Source organism: Meles meles, chromosome 3 (genome assembly GCF_922984935.1).
Source record: "Meles meles chromosome 3, mMelMel3.1 paternal haplotype, whole genome shotgun sequence".
NCBI lineage: Eukaryota > Metazoa > Chordata > Mammalia > Carnivora > Mustelidae > Meles > Meles meles.
Window position 1 is genome coordinate 4,428,941 of NC_060068.1, and position 14,048 is coordinate 4,442,988.

Here is a 14,048-nt window from a genome sequence, read left to right on the forward strand (position 1 = left end):
ATATTAGTGCAATTTCTGGGCCACTGGGTAGCTCTATTGTTAACTTGAGGAACCTCTTTCCTTTTTTTTCCAGAGTGGCTGCACCCACTTGCATTCCCACCAACAATGTAAGAGGGTTCCCTTTTCTCCGCATCCTCTCCTACACTTGTTGTTTCCTGTCTTGTTGATGTTGGCCATTCTAACTGGTATAAGCTGGCATCTCAATGTGGTTTTGATTTGTATTTCCCTGATGACAAGAGATGTGGAGCAGTTTTTCATGTGTCTGTTGGTCATTTGGATGTCTTCTTTGGAGAAACGTCTGTTCATGTCTTCTGCCCATTTCTTGACTGGATTGTTTCCTGGGTGCTAAGTTTGAGAAGATCTTTATAGCTCTTGGATATCAGCCCTTTATCTGAAATGTCATTTGCAAATATCTTTTTCCATTCCGTGGGCTGCCTTTTAGTTTAGCTGACTGCTGTCAGAAACTTTTTATCCTGATGAAGTCCCAATAGTTCATGTTTTTGCTTGTTTCCCTTGCCTTTGGAGACATGTCTAGCAAGAAGTTGCCACAGCCAACGTCAAACAGGTTGTTTCCTGTATTCCCCTCTAGGATTTTCTTAAAAAGATTTTCTTTATTTATTTGACAGGAGAGAGACAGCGAGAGTGGTTATACAAGCCGGAGAAGTGGGGAAGAGAGAAACAGGCTCCTGCTGAGCAGGGAGCCCAATGTGGGGCTTGATCCCAGGACCCCGGGATCATGACCTGAGTTGAAGGCAGATGCTTAACAACTGAGCCACCCAGGCGACCCTCCACTCTAGGATTTTGGTAGATCACTGTCTCACATTGAAGTCTTTCATCCATTTTGAGCTTATATTTTTGTATGGTGTAAGAGAATGGTCCTGTTGCATCGTTTGCTTCTGACTGTTCAATTTCCCTGACACTATTTATTGAAGAGACTATCTTTTTTTTTTTTTTGATAGAATCGGATATTCTTTCCTACTTTGTTGAAGATTAGTTGACCATAGAGTTGAGGGTCCATTTCTGGGGTCTTTATTCTGTTCCACCGATGTGCCAGTTTTTGTGCCAGTACCATGCTGTCTTGGTGATTACACCTTAATAATAGAGCTTGAACTTTGGAATTGTGATGCCATCCTCTTTGGTTTTCTTTTTCAACATTGCCCAGGAAATTTGGGGTCTTTCTGGTTCTATACATATTTTACGATTGTTTGTTCCAGCTCTGTGGAAATGTCAATGGTATTTTTATAGGGATTTAATTGAATGTGTAGATTGCTTTGGGTAGCATAGACAATATTTCTTCTTCCAATCCTTGATCATGGAATATTTTTCCATCTCTTCATGTCTTCCTCAATTTCTCTTGTAAATGTTCTATAGTTTATAGAGTACAGATCTTTTACCTCATTGGTTAGGTTTATTTTCCTAGGTATCTTATGGGTTTTTTTAATATTTTATTTATTTGACAGAGAGAAATCACAACTAGGCAGAGAGGCAGGCAGAGAGAGAGGAGGAAGCAGGCTCCCTGCGGAGCAGAGAGCCCGATGCGGGGCTTGATCCCAGGACTCTGGGATCATGACCTGAGCCGAAGGCAGAGACTTTAACCCACTGGTCCACCCAGGCGCCCCAGTATCTTATGTTTTTTGGTGCAATTGTAAATGGGTTTGTTTCCATAATTTCTCTTTCTTCTGTTACATTGTTAGTGTATAGAAAAGCAACTGATTTCTGTTCATTGATCTTGTATCCTGCCATATTGCTGATTTCCTGCATGAGTTCTAGCAATTTTTGGGTGGAGTCCTTTGGGTTTTCCACATAAAGTATCATGTCATCTGTGAAGAGGGAGAGTTTGACTCCTTCATTGCCAATTTGAGTGCCTTTTATTTCTTTTTTGTTGTCTGTTTGCTGAGGCTAGGACTTTTAGTACTATGTTGAACAATAGTGGCAAGAGAGGGCATCCCTGTCATGGTCCTGACCTTAAGGAAAAAGCTCCCAGTTTTTTCCTCATTGAGAACGATGTTTTCTGTGTGCTTTTTGTAGATGACCTTTATGATATTGAGGTATGTTCCCTCTATCCCTACATGGTGGAGAGTTTTAACTGAGAAAGGATGCTGTATTTTGTCAAATGCTTTTTCTGCATCAATTGAGAGGATCATATGGTTCTTGTACTTCCTTTTATTAACGTGATCTAGCACATTGATTGATTTGTGGATGTATCCCAGGAATAAATCCCAGTTGGTCATGGTGAATAATCATTTTAAAACATGGTTGGATCCTATTGGCTAGGATCTTAGTAAGTAACTGGGCATCCATGTTCATCAGGGATATTGGTCTGTCCTTCTCCTTTTTTGGTGGGGTCTTTGGTTTTGGGATCAAGGTAATGTTGGTCTCACACAATGAGTTTGGAAGTTTCCCTTCCATTTCTTTTTTCTTCTTCCATCTGGCCCTGGACTCTTGTTTTTTTGGGAGGTTTTGGATTACTGTTTCAATTTCCTTGCTGGTTTTGGTCTGTCCAGGTTCCATTTTTTTGGTTTCAGTCTTGGAAGTTTATAAGTTTCCAGGAAGGCATCCATTTCTTCCAGATTGCCTAATTTCTTGGGATATCTTGCTCAATATATGTTCTTAAAATTATTTACATTTCCTTGGTGTTGGTCATGATCTCTCCTCTTTCATTCATGTTTTTATTATTTTGGGTCCTTTATCTTTTCTTTTTGATAAGTCTGGTTACTGGTTTATCAATGTTATTAATTCTTTCAAAGAACCAGCTCCTAGTTTCACTGATCTGTTCTACTCTTCTTCCAGTTTCTTGTTCATTGATTTCTGCTCTAAACTTTATTATTTCTCTTCTCCTCCTTGGTTTAGGATTTATTTACTGTTCTTTCTCCAGATTCTTTTGGTGTAAGGTTACCTTGTGTATTTGAGACTTTTCTAATTACTTGAAGTCTTGTATTGTCATGTTTTTCCTCTTAGGACCACTTTTGCTGCATCTCAAAGGCTTTGAAGAGCTATGTTTTCATTTTCATTGTTTCCATGATTTTTTTCAATTCATCTTTAATTTCCTAGTTGACCCATTCATTCTTTAGCAGGGTGCTCTTTAACCTCCAAGTATTTGAGTTCCTTCTGAGTTTTCTTCTGTGATTGAGTTCAAGTTTCAAAGCATTGTGGTCTGAAAATATGCAGGCAATAATTCCAATCTGTTTTTGTACTGGTTGAGATCTGATTTGTGACCCAGTATGTGATCTATTCTGAGGAATAATCCATATGTACTCCAGAAGAATCTGTATTCTGTTGCTTTAGGATGGAGTATTCTGAATATACCTGTGAAGTTCATCTAGTCCAGTGTGCCGTTCAAAGCCCTTGTTTCCTTTTTGATCTGCTTAGATTATCTGTCCATTGCTGTGACTGGGGTGTTAAAGTCCCCTATTATTATTGTATTATTATGAATGTTTCTTTATTTCTGTTATTAATTGGTTTATATAATTGGTTGGTCCCAAGTTAGGGACATAAATATTTATAATTGTTAGATCTTCTATAGGATAGACTCTTTATGTATGCTATAGTGTCCCTCTTCATCTCTTATTACAGTCTTTGGCTTAAAATCTAATTTGTCTCATATAAGGATAGCTACCTCAGCTTTCTTTGATGTTCATTAGCATGATAAATTGTTCACCCCCTCACTTTAAATCTGGAGGTGTCTTTGGTCTAAAATGAGTCTCTTTCAGACAGCATATTGATGGTTCTTGCTTTTTTTTTTTTTTTTTTTTTTAAATTCCGATCTGAAACCCTGTGTCTTTTCACAGGAGCATTTAGCCCATTTACATTCAGAGACAATATTGAAAGATGAATTTAGTGCCTTAGTATTGCCTATAAAGTCTCTGTTTCTGTAGATTGTTTCTTTCTGGTCTGAGTTACTTTTGGGCTCCCTGCTTACAGGATCCCCTTTAATATTATGGCAGAGCTGGTTTAGTGATCACAAATTCTTTTAGTTTCTGTTTGTCCTAGAGGCTCTTTGTCTCTCCTTCCATTCTGAATGACAGCCTTCTTGGATAAAGTATATTTGCTGCATTTTTTTTTTTTTTATTTATTGCCCTGAATATATCCTACCAACCATTTCTAGCCTGCCTGTTTCCCCTGGATAGGTCTGCTGCCAGTCTAATGTTCCAGCACTTGTAGGTTAAGGACTTCTTGTTTTGAGCTGCCTTCAGGACTTTTCTTAGGTCTCTCATTCCAGAGGTTTTGGACTGTCATGTTTTCACTTGAATTTGCTTCCATGACTGACCAGGTAAACCCTGGAATCTTTGGATTGGTCTCCATGTATCTCTGCACTGACTTGCTATGATGAGGGGGAGAGATGGAGGGGGGTGGGTACCAAGGTAGACAAGATTTCCAGGCTGTTGCAAGGGGGATGGGGAGGGAGAAGGAGGAGTGAGTAGGTAGGCAGGAGAGGGGAGAGGGAAAAGGGAGTAGGAAGGGAAGGTAGGTGGAGGGGACATGAGGAAGGAGAGAATGGGGGGAGAAGTAGGATGGTAAGGAAGGGTTGGAGGAGGGGAAAGTGCATGGGGGAGGGTGGAGGGGAAGAGGTGAAGGTGGGAGAGACAGGGAGGATGGGGAGAGAAGGAGGAGAGTAAGGAGGGATTGGAGGAGGGGAAGGAACAATGGGGAGAGAAAGGGGAAGGAAAGGAAGGGCAGAAGGAAGGGAAAGAGAGGGGAGGAGAGGATAAGGAAGGCCAGCATTTACTGAGCAAATATTTTGTGTCTGGTACTGGGCTCGATGCTTTACAACTGACCCCAAGTACATTTCAGAAAAGCACCCCACTGTGTGTAACGATATAGTGCCCTGGTCAGCTTGGACTCTATAACAAATACCACATGCTGGGAATTTAAACAACACACGTTTATTGTGTCCCAGTCCTGGGGACTGGAAGTCCCAGATCCAGGCTGGGGACTGAACCCAGATCCAGGTTCCTCCTGATATGTCTCTCCCTGACATGTACATGCAGTCTTGCCATTGTGTCTTCATGCAGTTGTCCACCTGTGTGTGTCTGTGCCTTGATCTCCTCCTCTTCTTCTTCTACTTTTTTTTTAATAGATTTTTATTTATTTATTTGACAGAGACACAAAGAAAGCAGGGACAGGGGCATAGGGAGAAGCAGCATCCCTGCCTAGCAGGGAGCTTGATGTGGGACTTCCCTGGGATCATGACCTGAGCTTAACTGGCCGAGCCACCCAAGCACCTCTGACACACTCTTCTGATAAGGATTCTAGTCATGCAGGATCAGGGCCCACCCTAGTGACCAGTTTTTACCTTAATCACTTCTGTAAAGACTCTGTCTCCAATTACAGCCCCATTTGGAGATCGGGGGGTTGGGGCTTCAGAATGTACATGAGGGTGTATGATTCAGCCCATAATACATTGTCAGTATTCCACAGGGAAGGAAAATGAAGATAAGATAGGTTAACTCAGAAAGATGCACCTTTGTATGGGTCTAACTGGCATATAGAATGAACATGTCTCCCCCAACTCTATGACAGGCTAGAGCAAAGAGATCATGGGTCTTGCTGGAGGAGAGTCCCCACCCTCCCCTGTCCCTGGTTCTGAGGAGGGCCCATGTCCTCTGGGGACTGGCATTCTGAGTAGATGATCAGGGGGGTAGGGTCGTGTGTCCAGAGGCAGAAGAATGGCCTCAGGGGCTCTGAGAAGGAGAGTCCAGAGAATGAGTAGATGAGGGATCCATTGTCGACATTGTAGAAGGAGACTCTGCCAGCATCATAATCCAGGAGAATACCCACCTGATGTAAGGGCTCTGAAGGGTGCAGGCGGACCCTTGGGAAAGCGAGGGCCCAGAACGTCTTCTTGTAGAGCTCCAGGGCCCAGAGTCCATGCTGGGGAGACTTTGGGATCCTTCCCTTCCGATCCAAGCTCTCCAGACAGATGCCCACATTCCAGGCCTTCCTCTGTCCCACCTGGACCTCCCAATAATACCTCCCAGCAGAGAACTGTTCCCGTGCCAATACACAGGGGTCCTGGTCAAATCTGCTGGGGACATCTGGCAGCTCCTGGTCAAAGAACAGCCGCCTCACACTTTTCCCATCCTCAGACAGAGCGAGTTTTGGGCTTGCAGTGTCAGGGTCCAGGGATGGGCTCACTGTGGGAAGAGGAGAGGGTTAGGCTTGGAGTTTGTGTCCTCAACCTGCCCTCCTGTAAGAAGGGGACCACAGGGCCTCTGGGTGAGGTAAAACCACAGCCTCCCTGAGAGTCCCTTTGCTCCTCCCATCTTCTGTCCAGGACCCTGAGCAACAAGTCATCCCAGCACAGCTGAGGCAGCTCTAGGTGGGAGCCAGGGGGTGGATTGCTACCGATGAGGGGACATGACTGGCACCCTGTGAGGTCTGCTTGTCCCCCTGTTCTCAGTCCCTAAGCACATGTGTGTGTTTCTTTGTGTGTGTGTGAGAAAGAGAGAGAGAGAGAGAGAGAGAGAGAGAGAGGAGCAAGGAGAGACAGAGAAAAGGCCAGAGAGACATAAGGGAGAGATAGAGACAGAGACAGTATCCCAGAGATATAGGGAAAGACAGAGACAGAGGTAGAGAAAGGAAGAGAGAGATATAGAAGAAATGCAGAGAAACAGGGAGACAGAAAGAGACAGAGAGACAAAGAGAACAAAGAAAGACAGAATAATCCAGGTAGACACAGGAAGAGAGATAGAGAGAGATACAGAGACAGAGATACAGACACATAGAGAGATAGATACAGAGACATATGGAGAGAAATAGAGAGAGACAGAAAGAGAAAGAGACAGATACGGAGACTGAGAGATAAATAGAAGGATAAGGATTGTTAAAGAAAGATGGAGATACAGGCAGAGAAATAGAAAGAGAGAGATAGAGAAAGACAGAGAGATGGGGAGACAGAGAGAAAGACACAAAGAGAAAGACAGAGAGACACACAGAGAGATACAATGAGCAAGATGGAGAGACAGAGACAGAGAAACAGAGATAGAGACATAAGAGGACATGGAGGACACAGGGGGACAGGAGAAGGTGCCACAGGTGCATTGATGCAAGTGCCATTGGACAGCTCTGGGGTCAACGACAGAGGAGTCACATAAGGAAAAGCCCAAGAGGCATCTTAAGAGCTCCATAGCTAAGATGAACACCTTCCAAAACAGAGTCCTTCTCTCCTGCCCTACCATCCCTCTCAGAGCCCTCAGAACCCCAGCATGTGACCTGGGGGAGGGTCTATCTATACTTGGGCTCAATATTAGAGGCAGAGAGGGTGTGTGGGGACCAGCTGGGCACCAGGCTGCCCCAGCAGGCATCTTCTCAATAGCAGAAACCTCTTAGCCAGTGTCCACCCTGATCCATTCTAAAGCCAGGTATGTTGTTTGCTTGGGTTTATACCTCGATGTCTCAGACACTCATGTTTCTTGACCTTCCATCCCTATCAGCTGGATAGAACCCATGCTTTCCTCCTATTTGAACCCCAGCTTCCTCTCTGGTCTCTACCTCTTTCTGGATAGAACCCTGTTCTCTTTCGCTTTCCAGCAAAGACTGACTGTTTTGCCCCAGAATTCTCATTGCTGCTTTCTGAATTCTCCACCTTCTGTCCCACCCAAACCCTTTCCCTATAGAGTTTGGGCTGTGGGGATGGAGACCACCCATGTTCCATCTCTGTAATGGTCAAACATGGACTCCCTAGCTGAACAATAAGCCTGGCTCCTGGTATTCCGAATTTCCTCATTAAATAAAAATTCATCCCATTAAAAAAAAGTTCCAGACTAACAAAGAAGCTGAAAAATAGCATGAACAATATGTCTATGAAAACATCTTGGATAACCCACAGTTAAAGGATCAAAACTGGAAAATTAACATTGATACAAACCTACTCAATAATGACCTCTGACACACCACCCCACCACACCTGGCCGCCAGTGCAGACCTGTGTTCCATCCTACCCACCGCTGCAGACTATATTCCCTGAAAAATTGTTCTCTAGTTCATTTTCTTTCCCACAGCTGTCTTCATGTGTCTTCATACCAGATCATTCTTTTTAGGCAACAGGCATGTTCTATTACCTTAAAGGACTTTAAAGTAAAACCAAAACAAACTGAAATAAAAACACTCTGATTGATTCCCCACTCACCAATTTATAGCTTAGCTGCATAGACTATAATTTTGAATCTTTTGTCCCAGCTGTCTCCACAGGGGACACCTCTCTTTGCACACCACACTAGACAGTGTTTCTCGGTCATGTTCCCAATCTCATCTCACTGTATGGAATGCCACAAGCTGCTTACTCAACACACTGTATCCATGGATTTCAGTGAAGAAGCTTCCCCTGGACTTCCCACTACTCTGCCCAGACTCCTGCTCAAACAGACCTTCAAGTACCAGGCTTTCCAAGGCTAGACTTGAATTTGTCTTCTTTGCCCTGTACCTTTCTTACCTTATTTTTTCTTTTTAAAATCTTCTTTCTTATTCAAATAAATTTAAGGAATAATTTTGGGTGTGCAGATAAATGGAGCACTTCCTGGTTCACTTTCTTGGTTTTCAAGGCCAGATATATGCCAAGGACCTTAAATTCTTATCTCAAGTCCACATTTCTCCTGGGAGTTCCAGACTTGTGTAACTAAAGATTTATCTGACATTCCCATTTGGATGTCTGATAAAGTTTCAGTCTTAAGAGGTCCAAGATGATTTTCACTTCTTCACCCAAATCTGTCTTGTTTGGCCCCAAGCCTTCTGTTAGATGAAGCCACCATAGACCCAGGGACATTGGCTCCAAAGGTTACCTTGGGTTCCTTGTTTTGTCTTGCCCCTGCTGGACCCTGCTATTTGTGGCCCCAGGGCACATCTTGGGGTTGTTTCCTCTCCTCCTGCAATGCCTCTCCCCGTCTAAGCTCCCTCATTCATTTTGCACCCAGACCCCTATTTCAGCCTTCCAGGCTCTGCAGGTCTGGGCATCTACAAATCTTGCCCTATTGGATTCTCTTCCACATGTTCATCTCTCCCACACCACAGATGATGTTCTCCCTGCCATGTTTGTGGGTCCGCTGCTCATTCTCTCAGGGCTGTGGTCCCACTGTCACCCAGCCCTTCGTTTAGATGTTACCATCCCACCATCCCCAGGGCCATGGACATCCTACATGAATGCTCTCCTGGCCAACTTCATTATTGTATTCCAGTCCATTCCTATAATATTACTCTGCTTTATTCCAGTTTTGGTTAAAGAAGCATCAATGGCTGATGGCTTGCATCCCCACATAGATTCTATGCCCCCTGAGGACAGGAGGAAGTCATTTCAATCACTGATAGATGGTTGGATACTGGCACAGGAGGTAATTGGTCACTATTTTACATGAATGAATAAGTGAATGAATGAAAGGATGATCAGTTTCTCTCTGTCCCCTCATAGACCCTCAACAAGTGGTTGTGCTAAGGCTTGTATCCCCAGGTTCTCTGACACCTCTTGGGTTCCTGGTTGATTGTCTGCATTTATGCCCCTCCCAGTCCTAGGGGTTCCCTGACCTTGGCGAGATTCTCCCCTCTCCACTCATCCCTCCCACCTAGATGGTGTCCTGGGACAGCAAGTCCCTGTTTCTGCTATCTCTATGGTAACAGATTGGTGTCCCCCAATCCCCCACCAAGTGGCCATGCCTCAGGAGAGTTGTCTCTCTTGCTGCCTAGGCTCTGCAGATCTGTCTCTTTCCCCAGGTAGTAAACGGGAGCTAAGGTCTCTCAGGGCAGCGGAAAATTGATGTTTAGAGTCGTGTGGCTGCCACTCACCAGCATTGGGCTCCACACATATGCACTCTGGAGTGAAAAGGAATACACACACACACACACACACACACACACACACACAGCAGTACCTCTGCATGCATGCATATGTGCACAGATCAACACACACATGTCCATGTAAATGTACAACATGTGCACACAGCACACACATACAAGCCCACATAGACACACATGTGGGGGCAGAGTCTTCCAGCCCCCAACAAGGCCCTCACCATAGATCACCTTGTCCTCTGTCCAGCCTGCAATGAGAGAGAAAGATGTGAAACTGTGGGACTGTGCTGGTTCAATGGGGCCAAAGCTCAACTTCTGGGAACCTAAGTCAAAACAGGACTTAATGGGTTCTAGCTGTGACCCTGGAAATCATGAAGAAATACAGATTCCTCAGTGCCCAATAAAACAATAATCTGGGTCATTTTCTTCCTAGGGGAGGCTTTGGGGGAGCATATCCTGATAGCCCTGCTCTCCCATGTCTGTCATGGGGACATCTGTGCTCTGTTCCCAGGCTTGTGCCCGATGGCTATGGGCAAGGACACGGGGCAGGGAGGGGAGTGGATTGGTGAGTGCAACAGTGCTTATTGATGATGGTCCCTGCACCCAAAATGAGACCCTGGCAGGTGCCAGGTACCCTGCTGAATTTGTCACTTAAGCACTTCTCAGAATGCTCTCATCACCCCCAACTGACAGACACTCCCAGGTTCAAGCTCAGATCTGTCTTTGTGTTGGAGACCCTCCAGCCTTCCAGAAGTCCTCCAGTGATGAGCAGCTGAACACCTCTCAGAGACAGAGAATTTCACTGAGCATTTGGTAAGTGGGGAGTCCCTGAGGTGTGTCCTGGGCAGGTCTCTCCCATTCATCCTGACCTTGAGGGTGTACATAGGAGACTTCATGCAGAGCTCCACACCTGTGTCCTGGGGGGTAGGGACATGTCTGTCCTACCAGGACCTTCTTACCTTGGGAGTGCTGCTCCTCTGCTGTATACAGTCTCTCTTCTTCCAGCTGCTCCATATTCCTGTCTTTCTTACATGTCTGATAGAGACAGGTGGCTCCAGATGAGACAAGCCCTGCTAGAGTGAGGATCAGAGGCAGCACTGTCCTCCATGTCTTTGATGGGGAACTTCTGGACAATTGAGCTGAAGGAGAGTACAGGAGGCAAGAATATCAGGGAAAGAGAGCACCTGTGTTCTGAGGACACACACATGACAGGGTTTGTGAGTCAGGGATATGATCTTTGGAACTAACTTGAAATGACTCAGAAAACATATGAAGGTGTTTATACAGACAAATCAGGACAGATGAACAGGAGAGAGATGATGGACAAATGGCAGAATGTTAAACACTGGGTGGTCTGTACACAATTCTGCATGCCATTCTTGCAAATTTTCTGTAAGCTTGAGGTTGTTTAGAAATGAAAATTATATGCAGAGGGAAACTTGAAAACCCCCAAGCTGTCTGTCAGAAGGTGAAGGCATAAATAGGCTGTGATCCATCCAGACAATGGAATACTGTTTAGTACTAATGAGAAAGGAGCTATTGGTGCAGCCACTGTGGAGAGCAGGGTGAATGTTCTTCAGAAAATTAAAATTAGAACTGCCACATGATCCATCAATCCCAACTTCTGGGTATTTATACAAAAAGTAAGATATAAAAATATTAGCTCCAAAAAATAACATGTGCCCTTATGGTCACTGCATTGTTATTTACAGTAGCCAAGATATGGAAACAGCTCAAGTATCCATTGATGGATGAATGGTAAAGAAAAAATATATTTATACAATGGATAATATTTTCTATAAACAGGAAGGAAATCAGGCCATTTTCAAAAACGTGGACGGATGGATACCTTGTGGACATGTTGCTAAGTGAAGGTAACCAGGGAAAAATGCTGTATGATATCATGTATATATGAAATCTAAAATGAAACAAAACAAGAAAAAACACACAAACCCTCGGAAAACCAGAAAGCCCAGCTCATAGATGCAGAGAACAGACTGGTGGTTTCCAGAGGATGGAGATGGGACTGGGTGTAATAGATGAAGAGGGGCAAAAGATATGAACTCCTAGTTATGAAATGAATGAATTCTGGGGAGGTGATGAGCAGCATGGAAACTATAGTTAATATCATGTATTGTTGTATACTTGGAAACTGTAAGACAGTAGATCATAAACGTTCTCATCATAAGAAAAATATTCCATTACTGTGCAAAGATTTCAATATTAAGTACTTATTGTCTGGGCTGCTCAGAGCTTTTGAGGCCTGAGCAGAACAGAACACTCACAGAGCAAGTGGTAGTTGGCCATCTTCTTCTGGAGAAGGGGACTGGAGATGCAGCAGGAGAAGTTCTGAACATCCCCATTCTGGATGGTCATATTGGACATCACTGTGAAGAGACCTGTTGTTGGTGAAGCTGAGAGGTGGGTCATGGAAGGTAGGGGCTGTCCCCTGAAATCTCTCCATTCCACCTGGGGCTCTGGGAACCAGCCTTCTGAGGTGCACTGTGCCCAGACAATTTCACCTTGGACAGCTTGCACTTGGATTCTGGGCATCCCACCAAGACCTGTGGGAAGAGATGCTCATTCAAGTCTACACAAACACCAGTGCTTTCATCATAAAAGAACAGATATTGAGAATTCCAGCAGAGATTGGGATTTTTTTTACAGACTACTTACTCTGTGTAATATTTACATGCTGTATGTTATTCTTGTTCCCAGAATGCACAGGACAAGACAGAAAACGACCAAGAAGATCAAAAACCCTTCTTATACTGCAAAATTAGTGTCTTTTACTCCCTGTGTCCCTGTCCCTCTTTCTGCCTCTGTCCTTCCTTCTTTACCTCTGCTCCCCTCTTTCCAGATTTACTTAGAAAAGGGAGAGAAGCAAACCTAGAAAACAAAGTCAGGTGTCCTGAACGGAGCTTCCCAGGAATCACTGCCTCTGGTGCAAACATGTTAGTGCTTTTGTGGGATGTGCTCAGGCTTGTCTACAGTGGGATGATCTGCACATTAGGTTTGGGGCAGGGGACTCGGGGAGACAAGGAACCCCAGCAGCTCACCCTTACCTGCCACCATCAGCCATAGCCTGGCCTCTGCAGAGATGTTGCCATCTTTGAAGTTGCAGTGGAATGTTCCATTATCAAAAACTGTCACGTTGTGGATCTTCACTGTGGCTTTTCCCTGGTCCAGCCCAGCACTCAGGAAAGTGGTCCTTCCCTGGTACTCTCTCATCTGTTCTTCCTTCATGTCTGTCCCATTCTTGTGCAGGTGCACGACTTGGAACGGCTGATCCCTGTACCACCGAAGCTCCATGTCCTCGGCACTGATATTGAGGGACAGATGACATGGTAGCTCCACATTTTCGCCCAGCACAGCCAGAACAGGTATTTTAGGTCCAAGGATGGAGAAATCAGCTTTCCCTTATGAGAGCGGATCAGAAAGCCCTAGTTAGGCTGGGTGTGAGGAGACAAGGGCCCTCCCACCCAGACCTAGGGTTCTCTGGGAAGGACTGCTTGGATTCCTGACTGACAGCTGCTGTGGGTCGGTGCCAGCCAGTTCCCTCTGGCATTCTTTTCCATATGGGGGTCATCCTCCTAGCATGGGGTGAGGGGAGCTCTCCTACCATTTGCAGGGATGCTGCAGGACAGGATCTTCAGGATGATGAAGATGATGGAGCAGTTGGGTGGAAAGATGACTCGACCATGTGCGTTTGCCATGCCTGCTGGGAACAGAGAGGCCTGAGCCCTACACATCGGAGGCTGAGGTAATTTCTGTCTCTGCCAGTTTCTTTATCTGTCTGTCTATCTGTCTTTCTAGTTCTCTATTTGTCTGTTTGTCTTGGTGGGAGGACAGGCATACCAGCAAGCTAATGGGAGTTAAAGAAATTTTGCTGGGGGAGGGAGAGGTCTCACTTTTAACTCTCTTGGCTCCTGTCACCCACACATAAGATACTCATCCTACAGATGGAGAGACAGCAGCCTCCACCTGCCCTGGTAAGAATCTACTCTCAGATATAATTTCTCTTATCCTCATCTGTCCACAGAGTGATTCAGCCACATCCTCCAGTGAATGGACTCCGTGTCCATAATGACTGGTGTAAGAGTATTTCCCGATTTCTTTCTGTTCAAACATGAGCACGAGACATGCTGGGGGAAGGAAACACACCTCTGAGTCAGTGAATCTATAGTCAGAACTATAAACCTCCACCGCCTTCAAGCCCCTTGTCCCTGTTGCTCCCAAAGAAACCTCTGCAGGTGAAGTGGGGGAGACAA

General features: G+C 44.9%; 1 protein-coding gene across 1 annotated transcript; it reads right to left on the reverse strand.

Moving 5' to 3' along the window:
• Positions 1 to 5,535: 5,535 nt before the first annotated feature.
• Positions 5,536 to 13,493, reverse strand: LOC123938159 (butyrophilin-like protein 10). Its single transcript, XM_045999254.1, has 6 exons — positions 13,400 to 13,493; positions 12,843 to 13,196; positions 12,063 to 12,341; positions 10,737 to 10,916; positions 9,999 to 10,025; positions 5,536 to 6,134 (listed from the first exon to the last, which is right to left on the reverse strand). Exons 1-6 carry the CDS (start codon positions 13,491 to 13,493, stop codon positions 5,536 to 5,538), a joined length of 1,533 nt encoding a protein of 510 aa, XP_045855210.1.
• Positions 13,494 to 14,048: the final 555 nt, after the last annotated feature.